At 37.0% G+C, this 13,253-nt stretch overlaps 3 protein-coding genes across 4 annotated transcripts in view; all 3 read right to left on the bottom strand.

The window, feature by feature from the left end:
* LOC104708661 (peptidyl-prolyl cis-trans isomerase FKBP15-3-like) lies at positions 1,838-4,432 on the bottom strand. The gene is made up of 5 exons (XM_010425258.2): positions 4,298-4,432; positions 3,845-3,932; positions 2,319-2,360; positions 2,162-2,210; positions 1,838-2,068 (listed from the first exon to the last, which is right to left on the bottom strand). The coding sequence occupies exons 1-5, from the start codon at positions 4,337-4,339 to the stop codon at positions 1,984-1,986; spliced, it is 306 nt and encodes a 101-aa protein (XP_010423560.1). The 5' UTR covers positions 4,340-4,432; the 3' UTR covers positions 1,838-1,983.
* Positions 5,025-8,561, bottom strand: LOC104709943. Its single transcript, XM_010426478.2, has 13 exons — positions 8,558-8,561; positions 8,307-8,375; positions 8,149-8,176; positions 7,896-8,024; positions 7,689-7,808; positions 7,461-7,580; positions 7,184-7,350; positions 6,963-7,115; positions 6,612-6,756; positions 6,203-6,290; positions 6,061-6,102; positions 5,883-5,931; positions 5,025-5,788 (listed from the first exon to the last, which is right to left on the bottom strand). Exons 1-8 carry the CDS (start codon positions 8,559-8,561, stop codon positions 6,979-6,981), a joined length of 774 nt encoding a protein of 257 aa, XP_010424780.1. The 3' UTR covers positions 5,025-5,788; positions 5,883-5,931; positions 6,061-6,102; positions 6,203-6,290; positions 6,612-6,756; positions 6,963-6,978.
* Positions 8,909-13,253, bottom strand: part of LOC104708662 (transcriptional activator DEMETER-like) — a 15,443-nt gene continuing 11,098 nt past the window's right edge. For both annotated transcript variants that reach the window (XM_010425261.1, XM_019228971.1), the window contains exons 8-22: positions 12,408-12,937; positions 12,236-12,315; positions 12,058-12,142; positions 11,886-11,977; positions 11,737-11,805; positions 11,604-11,640; positions 11,438-11,520; positions 10,755-11,198; positions 10,438-10,474; positions 10,297-10,354; positions 9,953-10,092; positions 9,800-9,865; positions 9,593-9,707; positions 9,434-9,472; positions 8,909-9,328 (exon numbers count right to left, since the gene is read on the bottom strand). In XM_010425261.1, coding sequence (XP_010423563.1) covers positions 9,225-9,328; positions 9,434-9,472; positions 9,593-9,707; positions 9,800-9,865; positions 9,953-10,092; positions 10,297-10,354; positions 10,438-10,474; positions 10,755-11,198; positions 11,438-11,520; positions 11,604-11,640; positions 11,737-11,805; positions 11,886-11,977; positions 12,058-12,142; positions 12,236-12,315; positions 12,408-12,937 — 1,979 coding nt within the window. In that variant the 3' untranslated portion in view covers positions 8,909-9,224. The remainder of the gene's footprint in view (positions 9,329-9,433; positions 9,473-9,592; positions 9,708-9,799; positions 9,866-9,952; positions 10,093-10,296; positions 10,355-10,437; positions 10,475-10,754; positions 11,199-11,437; positions 11,521-11,603; positions 11,641-11,736; positions 11,806-11,885; positions 11,978-12,057; positions 12,143-12,235; positions 12,316-12,407; positions 12,938-13,253) is intronic.

A 13,253-nucleotide genomic window follows, 5' to 3' on the forward strand; every position in this document is an offset into this window, starting at 1 on the left:
TTCCCATTTATAAGAAAGATAGATAGTCTCCAATATGTTATTAATTTTCAAAAAAATATCCAATTTATGTGGCTAATAAAAAAATATCTAATTAAAACTGAAAATTAATTTATAGCATGATAATCTAATGCGAAATGAAATATTAGAAATCGAATCCAAAAATATCCAAAACCGTTTTAACTGTTGGGCTTATGCCTTAATTAGGCAGTTTGAAGCTCTTTTGAAGATTAAAAGGGAAATGGCTATGGATGAGTACCTGTTTGTCAATGATCTTATTGAACTTACAACAAGGGACCTGATGTACGATGTATGTTGTATATATGAAGTTAGGCGTGCTCTTGTATGTTGTGGTATCAGATCTACGAAGGTAATTTGAATAATTTATTTTTGTTGAATTGCCACTAACTTTCTACATGTGAATGTGAATGGTACTAACTTTCTTAATGTGAATGGTAGGGGAACACTTACAAATTATCGTGGATGAGACTTATGTCCAGTTATGGTAGTGACGATTGGGACACTTTGCTTGAAGAATTTGCTATGAATGGGAGTCCGATCGCAGTCACGGTTGTCTGGTTCAAAAACTACACTTCCAAAGAAAATATAATTGTCTCTGCTGATTTTTTTTTTTGATTTTGTTCGATGGATTATTATTATTTATTTATTTTTTGCTTGTTCGGTTTTATTTATGTTTTTTTTGTTCGGTTTTTTGTTTGATTTTGTTTGATGAATTACCATATGATGGATTATCATATGAAAAGTATATCTAATTTATATTTCAATCAAAACATAAATTTTGAATTTTTGTAATATTATAAAACAATTTCGTTCTTAATAGTAACTTACGATACGAATCAAAGCCTTAAAACCGTAGAAGAGTCTTAAGATTAAAAACAATACTTTGGTCATTTGATGACTTTGTTTTTCTTTTTGGTTAGCATTCTGTTTTTGTTATATTTATTGATGCTCATACTCTTCTTAAGGCTCATTATTACACTAAGATCATCTAGTAATGTGTTGGTCGAGTCTACAACATTTTTGTATAAATATTTTAAATAATTAATTATAAGTTTTTAAAATGTGTACAGATTAACCCCAATGGAAATTTGTTGAAACTCAAGCTATGAATGGCCAATGGAAATTTGTTGAAACTCGAGCTATGAATGGACACCCAATTGCAGTGATAATGGTTTTGATTGACTATGAGTTTATCATTAATTATGATAATTGATAAACTATGATAATTGATATTCATTTTTTTTTTGTTAGGTAGACAAGATTGTCGCACACTATGGTCTGCCAAACGGGAAAGATTGTATTGGCACACCATGATCTTGACAGTTTTTTTCAATCTCTCATACAATACTAAAAATGTTGTAAAACAAATCAAAATATATTATAGAAGAAAATATATTAAAATTTAAAACGATATAAAGAAAAATAAGTCCAAAATATTTGAAAAAATATATATCTAAGCAATGTAATAGCCCATTAAACGTCATTCGTTAGTTCTGAAATCAATTTTGTCCAATGAACTTCATTCATTAGTTCTCAAATCAATTTTGTTTCTTTCTTTTCATTTTCATTAGGTTTCCAAGGAAGTTTTTATTTAACAATAATCAGTTTGACATCAAACACCACCACTGGATTGGGCTATCAATTCTCATATATCTTTCAAAACAAGCGATTGGGCCATAAATTTAGTTCTGGCATGGACTAAGCCCATATGGTCCAAATCTTTCGAACCGTTGGGAATTGACTAAAAAGCAACAATTTTCATGTTCTTGTGTCTAGAATAAAAATAAAAATAAAAAAACCAATTTGATAGATTCCAGTTTCGTTTTTTTTTTTGTAATCAAAAAGTAAATAGGTCAGCAAGTCCACGAAATACATACAATAAAGCAAGAAAACTCACAATACAAGAAAGCTAGATCACACCTAAAAAAACCTCATCATGCATGCATGGATTCATTTCAATCTTTTTTATTCATTAACACTAATCAGTTCGACATCATACACCACCCATGCGTCAGGAGGAATCATGTCGCCAAGACCTTCCGCACCAAACCTGTGAGCCAGACAATATTATCATCTCATTAAAAATGTTAAAATAAAACATCACATTAAAAAGACATTTGCAAAGGCTTTTTAACTATTTTACCCCATTGCTGGAGGAATTGTAAGCTTTCTTTTGCCACCAACACGCATGCCTTTGAAATAATTCACAAAAAAAAAAAAAGAAGAGATCAAAACAACATGATGGCACCATTTGAAAATACATAGTGAATACAAAACCAGTAAGAGATTAGCTAGGTTACCATTAACGCCAACATCCACTCCTTCAATGACATGTCTATGACCTGCATGTAATTAACAACGACAAACACATAATAAGCATCCAAGTAACACCCACTGAATATATATATATATATATATATATATATATTACATATATGAAGCCCCTATTTTCGCATCTAGTCAAAATACCAACCTAGACGAAACTTAGCAGGTTTTCTTCCATCATTGGAACAGAAGCGGACCTCAGCTAAAGTTGCTTGGAAAACGGTTTGTCTACCTAAAAAGGAGGGAGGGCTCGGGCTTAGAAACTTCAGCTAAATCTGAAGTTGATCTGGCTTCTTTTCACGAATAGTGGATCTCTGTGGGTAACTTGGATGAAGGCACATATGGTAAAGAGTGGTAACTATTGGACCATAGAGATTGGTCAGGGTGCTACTTGGATGTGGAAATCTCTTATTTCCTTGAAGCCTCAGGTAAAAGCTCTTCTTGGATGCAAAGTGGGAGATGGGACAACAATAAGCTACTGGTTTGATAACTAGAGTCAGCTAGGTCCTTTGATTGACTTTGTCGGCGAGGATGGACCGAGACTAATGGGTATCCCTAGAGATGCTACTGTAGCTCAAGGTACTGGTTCTTTTGGTTGGAGACTCCCATCTGCCAGGACCAGACACCATCTGCTTCATACAGTCAGAATTGTTCTCTCTTCGATGGAACCTCCTTCTGCTGCGTCAGGCCCGGACTTATACTCTTGGGGACCAGTGGGAAGCAGCAAGGATTCCTTTAACACGAAGATTACATGGGAAGCTCTGCGTCCCTCAGATCTAATCAAAGCCTGGTATAAAGCGGTTTGGTTTAAGCGTGGAATACCCAAACACAGCTTCACGTTCTGGGTTGCTAACCTGAACAGGCTCCCTGTTAAATCGCGAATGACCAGGTGGGGAACCAATATTGATCCAGTTTGTAATCTTTGCTCTAATGGAGTAGAGACTCGAGACCATCTGTTTCTCCACTGTAGTTATTCTCTACAGGTCTGGCATTTGGTTCTGCCCAGACTGGGACTTACGCAGCTCATGTTTGTGGACAGGCAAACGATGATCCACTGGCTCCTCGTTCACTCCAAAGCCCTCCCTTCTACGCTGAAGAAGTTAGTCACCCAAGCTACGGTCTATCTGATTTGGAAAGAAAGAAACTCTCGCTGCCACGGCGGCCCTATCACCTCCCCTGCTGTCTTATTTCGGGTCCTTGACAGAACAATTCGGGACATACTGCTTGCTCACCAGCACTCTAACCATTGCAAGGGACTGCTATCCAAATGGCTCTCCCATGTTTTACCACGAATTTGATCCGGCTAGTAGTTCGATCTAATTATATAACTTGTAACCTATAGTTTTTTTTTTTTGGGCTATAGTTTCTAATTAAACTCTTGTAAACCTCAAGTTCCATTTTGGTAATATAATTAACAGTTATAAAAAAAAACAAAAAACACCCACTGAATGTATATTATATATATGAAGCCCTTATTTTCGCATCTAGTCACAATACCAACCTAGACGAATCTTAGCAGGTGGTTCTCCATCAGTGGAACAGAAAACCTTCCCATTCTCCTTAAGGCTTGCAGTGACATGGACAAAAACCTGCACTCAGAGACAATATAATGAGCTCAAACATATATTATATGTTTAATTATATGTCATTGCAGTGACATGGACAATAACCTGCACTCAGAGACAATGTAGAATGAGCTCAAACATATATTTGGAAAGATACACACAAACTTTGATAGACCCAATTCCACAAAGACGATATTGTCTAGTATTCACCACAACATAAAAGTCTTGTGCTATAATTTATTAGGTCTCTTATTAGACATTTTGTTTCTTCAATTCTTTTCCAATACAATGTCAATTCTTTAAATACCCACATTCCTCTCAACCTATATGTCAATGCAGTAATCATGTGGTGATATTATGTATGCAAGTTAGGACCTAAATGCGCATACCCAGTTTCCAGGACCAGCTTTCTTGCCGTTGGGGTCGCCCATGCGTAAATCGTCAACAAAGAGCTCATCTCGGTCAGCTGTTTGCTGATCAACACTACTAGGCACGGCTTTACTCTCTAATGTAGAGTGTTCCTCCCTAGACCTCTTCTAAGCAGGTTTATCTGGGGTCTTGGAGCTTTCACTTCTGCAATAATACCAAAAGAAAAATATAAGATGGGAAAAGGTTTGGAAGAACCATTGTACACTCAGAGAAATGAATACTTCCGATTACTCAATTTTTTTAAAAAATATATTCAGTCAATTACCTGCATTGTGATGGAAAGTCTTCATCACTGGTAGAGCTATCGGAATCTAAAAATAAACCACAAAAGTTTTACTTTGTTATCAAGAAATCAAGAAATCAAGAATCAAGAACAAAGTAATAATGTAGTAGTACGTGGGAGAGCACGAGGTGGCAGGTAGCGGCGGAGTCCGTGGACAGTGCGTATTCTCGGTACAGAAAGCACACAATCAGCTAATTTGCGTCTTCCCATGTCGATCCCATTAAGTTCATGCGCCTTATCTGCAATGTTTTTTCCGTAAATAGCAGCTACAGCATAGCTGTAAAAAAGCAACAAAGAGACAAGTCTTTAGTTAGAGAATTTGATAACTTGAACGATTGGGGAAAATGAGAGGAAGAAGTCACGATTACAAACCCCTCGACGTTGTAAATGTTGATGATAACGACCTCTCCATATGAAGACCACAGATTATTCAGAGTGTTCTCGATATCAATCTTACTAAGGGAAGTGTCAAGTCCTTCAACTCTTACCAGAACCTTACTGCAACAAATAGATGTTATATCAATTCACCTGGATATTAAAAGATACAAAAGAATACCATACGTATATATCATCAACGTTACGAGAACACATGCATCCCACATCTTACAAATACCAAAAAACAAAAAGGGAAATACAAATATCAATTCAATTTATAAATTACCTGATTTTAGGCTGCAATTTCTTACCCAAAAAGTACAAAAGATCTAATCAGAAAAATTACTTGTGAAGATATCATTAATTGAGAGACACGCTAGGGGGGTTATAGAGAGTGAATCAGAAGAAAATCCATAAGGGAAAGAAGAAGAAGAAGGTTACCTCGAAGGGGAATTCGTTCATGGTTGGAGAAGTTGAGAAGGGCGATAACTCTTGAAAAAGATATCTTTACAGTTTTACTTTTAGGGGTTAAATTAGGTCAGAAGAGGGTATTTATAATTTTTTTTAAAAAAATCATTATTGGGCGGTCAATTTATTTCTGGCCTGGCCTAAGCACATATGGTCCTAATCTTTCGAACCGTCGAGGGAATCGACATTAAATATCATTACACTTTCATGTCATGGAGAGAACGAGCAGCACCAATCAGTTCGACTTCAAACACCAGCCAGTTCGACTTCAAACACCAGCCAAGCGTGAGGAGGAATATTCTTAGAAGTACCTTCCGCACCATACCTGTGAGCCAAACAATATTATAATCTCTCATTAAAAATAAAACATAAAACAAGATATAGCAAAATGATTTGCAAAAGGCTTTTAATTATTTTACCCCATTTCTGGAGGAATCGTAAGCTTTCTTTTGCCACCAACACGCATGCCTTTGAAATAATTTACACAAAAGAGGAGATCAAAACAACATATATATATATATATATATATATATGATGGCAACATTTGGAAAAAATATAGTGAATACAACAAAGCGAGTAAGAGATTAGCTAGGTTACCAGTAATGCCAACATCCAATCCTTTAATGACATGTTTCTCACCTGCATGTAATTAACAAGGACAAGAACATAAGCATCCAAGCAACAACCGACTGATTATATATATGAGGCCTCCATTTTCGCATCTAGTCAAAATAACAACCTAGACAAAACTCAACAGGTGGTTTTCCAACACTGGAATAGAAAACCTGCCCATTCTTCTTAAGAATTCCAGTAAGATGGACAGAAACCTGCACTCAGAGACAATAGAATGAGCAGGTGAGAAACTCACAAACTTTGATAGACCCAATCCCACAAAGACGATATTGTCTAGTATTCACCACAACATAATAGTTCCGGTGCTATAATTAACTAGGTCTCTTATAGACATTTGGTTTGTTCAATTCCATATCCAATATGATTCTTTGGTGCTAGCTCTTAGGTGCCATAAGTTTGTTCCCTTCCTATACAATGTCAATTTATTAAAATACCCACATTACTACCACCTTGTTGAATAATTTCTATGTCATTGCAGTAATCATGTATGCATATTAGGACCTAAATGCGCATACCCATTTTCCAACACTAGCCTCCTTGCCGTTGGGGTCGCCCATGTGTATATCTACAACAAAGAGCTCATCTCGGACAGGTGTTTGCTGTTCCTCGTTTGAGCTCCTTTTCTTCTCAGGAGGTTGTTCTGGGGTCTTGGAGCTTTCACTTCAGCAATAATACAAAAAGAAAAAATATTAAGATGGGAAAAGGTTTGAGAGAAGCATTGTACAATCATAATATAAGCAATCTTTAATTGTGACCTAATCATGCCAAATGCCAATCATAAATCTACTAGTAATATTTCCCAATGATGACATGAATACTTTCGATTATTCAATGTTTAAAATAAAAAGTATTCAATGATCAGTTACCTGCTTTGTGGAATGGCTACATTATCTCCTTCAAGTTTACGTGAACATGACCTCCACCAGATAGACGTAAAGCTTTAGCTAGTACACCGAAGTGCGGGCCAATCTCCGTCCGGCCCGAGGAAACCTTTGCATCACTGGTAGAGCTATCGGAATCTAAAAATAATAAACCACAAAAGTATTACTTTGTTATCAAGAAATCAACAAATTAATGTAGTACGTACCTAGGAGAGCAATAGTTGGCCCCTTGCGGAAGGGGAGTGAGTGAACAGAATGTATTCTCGGTACAGAAAGCCAACGAACAGCTAATTTGCGTTCTCCCATGTAGAACCCATTTAGTTCAGACGCCTTATCTGCAATGTTTTTTCCGTAAATAGCAGCTAAAGCAGAGCTGTAAAAATCAACAACAAAATAGACAAAGTAGTATTTTAGTTAAGAGGAGAATTGGATAACTTAATGGGAAAAAAATGGAGAGGAAGAGAAGCCGCAAAAGAAACAAACCCCTCGTTAATCAAGAGGATTTCGATCATTCCATATGGAGAGAACAGAGGAGTTAAAGCGCTCTCGAGATCAATTTGACTAAGGCAAGTGTCAAATCCTTCAACACTTACGATAATCTTACTGCAATAAATAAGAGGCACGAGATGATCAAAAATTCACATCATGTTAATATGTAAAGAAAGATACAAATTAAAAATCTCCAAATAATAAAAAATGCAGTGGTTTTACTCTTTTGCATTGGGAAACGGAAAAGGCTGAACAGTGAGCTTCCATCCATCCAATTCACTATCATTAAGTTGCAAGGCCTTATCGACTGCGCCTTCTCCCACAAAATATACATAAGCAGAACTGCATGCAAAAAAAAAACATTATTTAAGTTATGCATTTAACTTGAACTGATCATCGATCAGACTAGAGGAAGAAGAAACTACGAACCAGTCGTCAAAGGACACATCCGTGATCTCTCCACATGAAGAGAAATACTTTTCCAACGCACTCTTGGCAACTTCAAGAGGAAGGCTATAGCTAGTGTCATATCCCGAAACAATAATCCTACCAACGTCCCTGCAATTTATTTGATAATACCGTACGTTTATAATCATCAACGTTACGAGAACATATGCATCCATCTTACACATACCAAATATAAAAAGGGAAACACGAATATCAATTCAATTTATAAAATTACCTGATTATAGGCTCTGCAGTTTCCGATCCTAAAAAGTACAAAAGATATAATCAGAAAAATTACTTGTGAAGAAATCATTAATTGAGAGACACGCGCGCTAGGGGTTATAGAGTGAATCAGAAGAAAACCCATAAGGGAAAGAAGAAGAAGATGGTTACCTCGAAGGCGTATTCGTTCATGGTTGGAGAAGTTGAGAAGGGCGATAAGATAAACCTTGAAAAAGATATCTTACAGTTTTACTTTTAGGGGTTAAATTAGGTCTGAAGAGGGGTATTTATAATTTAAAAAAAAAAAAGTAAAATCATTATTGGGGCGGTCAATTTATTTCTGGCCTGGATTAAAAGCCCATATGGTCCTAATTAATCTTCGGAACCATCGAGGGAATTGACTAATTAGTAATTATCATTACCCATTCATGTCATGTTCACGCGTGTAGGTTTTTTTGTTTCCTATTAAGAAGAATCATATAAGTTTCGTGAAGCTTTTTGTTCCAATGTTAATGGTATTTGTTTCTCCTTCTTGTCTGAATAAAAAGGTAGAAGAACAATCACTATGGAGAGGAAAAAACTGTTTAGTTTTTAGTCTTCGATCTCATTCCCTTGTCAAATTAGATCGATTGCGGATCTGTGGATCATTTTGTCATTAACTCTATATGAATGCCAGATACATTATTCAAAATTTTTATGGTTCAACTCTTTATTTTTTTTCTATGAATAATAATGATGATTCAAAAAAAAAAATTAATTACTCAAGGCCGCAATTAACAGCTGGTTTGAAAGACGCTAAAAACTCTTGTTGCCGAAGTGTGCATAGGCATTGGATCTGCCACGCTAGTGACAACCAGAGAGACCCATTTGTTGTTACAGAGAAAACAAATAACTTAAAAAAAAAACTCCTCTGCTTGCTATTTTCTTTTGTTTCTCTCTTCTGCTCTATGAATGAAATTAGAAAGAAGAAAAAATTGGCTTCCTGTTTGTTTGTTTTTTTTTTTAATGTCTAAATAGGCCTTTTTGCTTGTCTTTTTATTTAGAGGGGAGCAGAGAATTAATAATGCGTATTCCTTATTCCACTGATCTTTAGGTCTTGTTGTTCTTCAATTTACTCGCTGGAAAATGCAACCTTGCCATCAACGGACGTGGTGCTCTTGTCTTCTTTTCGAATCCACGGACACATACAAATCCTGCAATCAGAAATTGTTAGATGTTCATCAATTTTCAATCACAGAACAGAACAATATTGGTCCTAAGTAATTCCGGATTTCTCTGAGTAAGAATTCATTGTGTACCTTTCCAAAAGCAGTATTGTATCTGCTCCGTTGAAAGACCTGCGTAAATTCCACAAAACATTCTAAGATCCTTCGGACATGGAGAAGCTGAATCTTTCCAAAATATTTGGTTTTGTTTTGGACATTTGACCAACTCAATCTATTAAGAATGTTTTTTACCTCTGAATATTGATGTTACTGACGTTCCGAAGTAAACAGTCCTTCTAGGTAGCTTCCATATCCAATCTCTAGGAACATCAATGGGTTTGAGACTCGAATCATGGTCTGCAAATAACTGCAAGGTAAAAAATGGCAAAGGGGATAAAGAACTAAAGCAAAATAGAAGAAAATGTTTCACCTGTCTGTTTGAGTTTTATTACAACTAACCTCGTTAACTTGAAAGTAAGTCCCGTTGAGCGGAAACCTTCCTCTCATAGCAGTTCGACAAGGTATCTGTGGGTAACAGGAAAAACGATATTAGTTGCTTGTATCTCACGTTTCCTTTCTCATAAACAATACAAATGATCTAGACAATCTCACCAGAAGAGTTCCTCTAACTGTCTGTGAGTTCGCTTCCCTCACACTGTTACACTCTAGACAAGTCTCATCAAAGCACATTTTGCCAGAAGCTTTCCCTTTACACTTCTGTTCAGGTGGTTGAGCCGAATTCGCCGTTTCACCTGGCAAACCAAACAACTACATTAGTTAACCTGATCTCAAAAACCAATATACATATAAAATCCACCATTTCTACGTTCTAGCTTTCATTTACAGCCTCGAAATTTAATCTTTAACCAACTCTATTTCAAATGCTTATTAGTTCTAGCTTTACGTTCTTCGAATACTGACAACACAGGAAAGAAACATTGCAGTTTTATCCTCACCTGGTGTCCAAATAGCTAAAAGATAAGGACTTGGATCATCTGGTTCTCTTTTATCCATCTGTTTTCATCAAATGAGAATTTTTATACAGTATTGTTTAAATGAAACAGCTCGAGTATAAAGAGAATAAAAATTTGACTTACACCATTGAGGAGAGGATGTGAATCCGGGAGCTCGTACCTGCAAACAGACCACACATTTATCAGTTACCTTGTCTATATATACTACACCTGGCTTACAGCTTTACAGTTGAAGTCATTCTATCATAGGCATTTATCTATATCCCTTTTGCTTGCTTATCTCTTATTACTGTGTTGAATGCAGGGTGGCATACAAGTCAAAGAGCCAGCTCGGGCCGGTTAGTGGAAATAAAAAATTGCCAAAACTCTGGCTGACCCACATGCTAGAAACATCCAAAATTTATATGAAAGATAAGATATAGGAGAAGATATCAACTTACACTTGGTGCTCTGTCCTGAGACGGCTTATGTTCTTTAGTTTGGGAGTTGGAATAGAAGTATTGGTTGGATTTAAAGCAACCAAAGCCTTGGCCATGTCACCGTCTTGGAGCTCCATGTTTCTTTCCATGTGTTCCCGTAAGGTCATGCCGAACTGTTCAATGTTGAGTTTTATTGTTGGGATCTCGTCAGGGTCCTCATTGTAGTAAGCATCTTCAGTGTCACTCTCTATTATCTCAGTGCATTCTTGCTCGGGCGAGGATGGCTCTTCGATTATTGGTTCACAGTTTCCTCTATTTGATGGTGCTCCCCTAGTTAGGGACTTCTCCAGCGGAGGAGGTAGTTTCATCATCGGGATGGCTGTAGGAGTAAAGGACTCGGGAGGGACTGGAAGAGTTGAACTGGTTAAGCTCCTCTCGTCTGGTGCCGGCAAAGCAAGTCTTGCACTGTTACAATGGCATCAGTCATCAAATCTCATATTTGAAATCCTACTTTGGCATAGGCATTATGGTGTTTATGTATGGATCACTAGAGCTCATGCTAAATTGATAGTGTATAGGAATCATGATTTTGACGTTGATCTTTGTGTTGTTCTCGTAATATTATTTTCAGCTTGCTATCATGAAACTGAGCCTATTTTTAGTTATTTACCCAAAATCCTAAAAGTGCATGAAAGCTTGCTTACCTAGCATAAGCACTGGCAAAATGTCTGCATTCTCCTCTCATTGGACATGCATTACAATTTGGCCTACTCTTTGTGCAGAAAACCTGATACGCGTTCACATGATTTAGACACATACTCTTCTTTGTACAATGCTTGAATTTACGATATGATAGATGAGAACAAATACCTTTCCGAACGTAATCAGCTGGTAGTGTAATTCATACCTAAATAAGAAAAAAAATACGTAAATTAATTTCACTCAAAACAATAGAATTCTACCGTAGAAATACTGGTTGATTTGGTAGAGTTTATGAGCATACAGTGTTCGTTGATCGAGTTTGCAGAGTCTTGGCCAAAGAAATTTTTGGATGGACTCGAGCACTGGGTATCTGTAAAAACACTGAACGGTTAGGATTTGCAAACAAAAAAAACAATTAGTTGTTTAGATGACAAAAACAAAGAAACTTACAGCTCTAGGAGGTGTAACTGAAGTGATTCAGGTAAAGGTTGTAGAGGCACCCATCCCAGCCTAACGGCTATCCTTCCAACATTCGTGTCAACCTTCATATTTATACAATTCCCAGCTTAGTTAGCCGGAGTTATCCTAAGCTATTAGTAGATAATGGAATAGTATGACTCACAGGGAAAGCAAGATTGTGGAGTGTCAAGAGTCGCACGCATTCGACACTTTTTAAACCCAGGCCTCTTATGCTCAAGAGATAGTCCCTGTAAAATAATCATGAGCAACTTTTTTTAATACTCAGTCTGACGTAACTGTTGAGTATCGATCATGCAGTCATTAAAAATGTGGTTACCGACTTGGCTTTGTCAGGAGGAACATCTCTCAACCATTCAAGGTCGACACCACCGTGATCTTTAACTATCCGCTCAAGAAAATCCTTCAATGTTGTAGATATAGCTACATAATTAACTGATGTTCAAGCCTTCTGAAAGAAACTAAGAGGCCCTCAACTGAAATCAGTAGATTTACCTTAATTCGTACCGCCAACATGTTATTCATTCCTCTTTCCTTAATAGCCTCGGAGATTTCACTGATACTAGCACGTCTTATTGCTTCATAGTCTATGGAATCCAAACTGTCTTTGCTTCGTTCCTTTCTCCCTTCATTCCCATCCACATCTTTTCTGAGACTATCCCACTGACTTGTAGGTTTTTTCCCATCAGCAAGAGTCCCTTTCATCTCTCGCACAATAGTGGCATTCGTCTCGTTGTATTCAACTGTCGTCTGCTCTTTATTTATGGAATTTGATTCAACCACGTCTTTAGGAGTTCTATCCCTCGGTAGACAGCCATCTGTGATGTTCTGTGTGCTACTAGACTGTCTTGTAAGACATTCTTCAGAAGAGTTGAGCAGCTCCATAAATGTTTTCTGTAAATGGGATGCTTTATTCATCTCATGTGGTTGATGTTGGGCATCCCCCTGGTGCACTTCGTGGGTGCTTGCGGAAGCAGAAAATCCCATTCCTGGTAATTCATGAGGCGTTGATGGTGTGATCTGACCTGAATATTCTCTTGGAACACTTCCACCTTGTCTGAAAAATCTGCGAGGTACATTTCTGTTCTTTCCTCTGTCAACTCTTGGTGAAATGGACAGCCACGAATAACCAAGGCCTTCACCTTGCATTCCAAAATCCTCTATGTCTAGCACATGTGACTGCCGAATCGTACTCTGCTCATAGCTACTGAAAGGATTGGTCGGTCCTTTTTTTTGCCAGTTAGTATCATTGCTTGGCTGACCAAAAGAGAGATGGTCTTTGTAGTTCATTGTTTTGTCAAGATCAGGTTTCTTCTGAACGACATTTGTAGTTTCTTGTAT

This window comes from Camelina sativa, chromosome 8 (assembly GCF_000633955.1).
Source record: "Camelina sativa cultivar DH55 chromosome 8, Cs, whole genome shotgun sequence".
In the NCBI taxonomy this organism is placed as follows: Eukaryota; Viridiplantae; Streptophyta; class Magnoliopsida; order Brassicales; family Brassicaceae; genus Camelina; species Camelina sativa.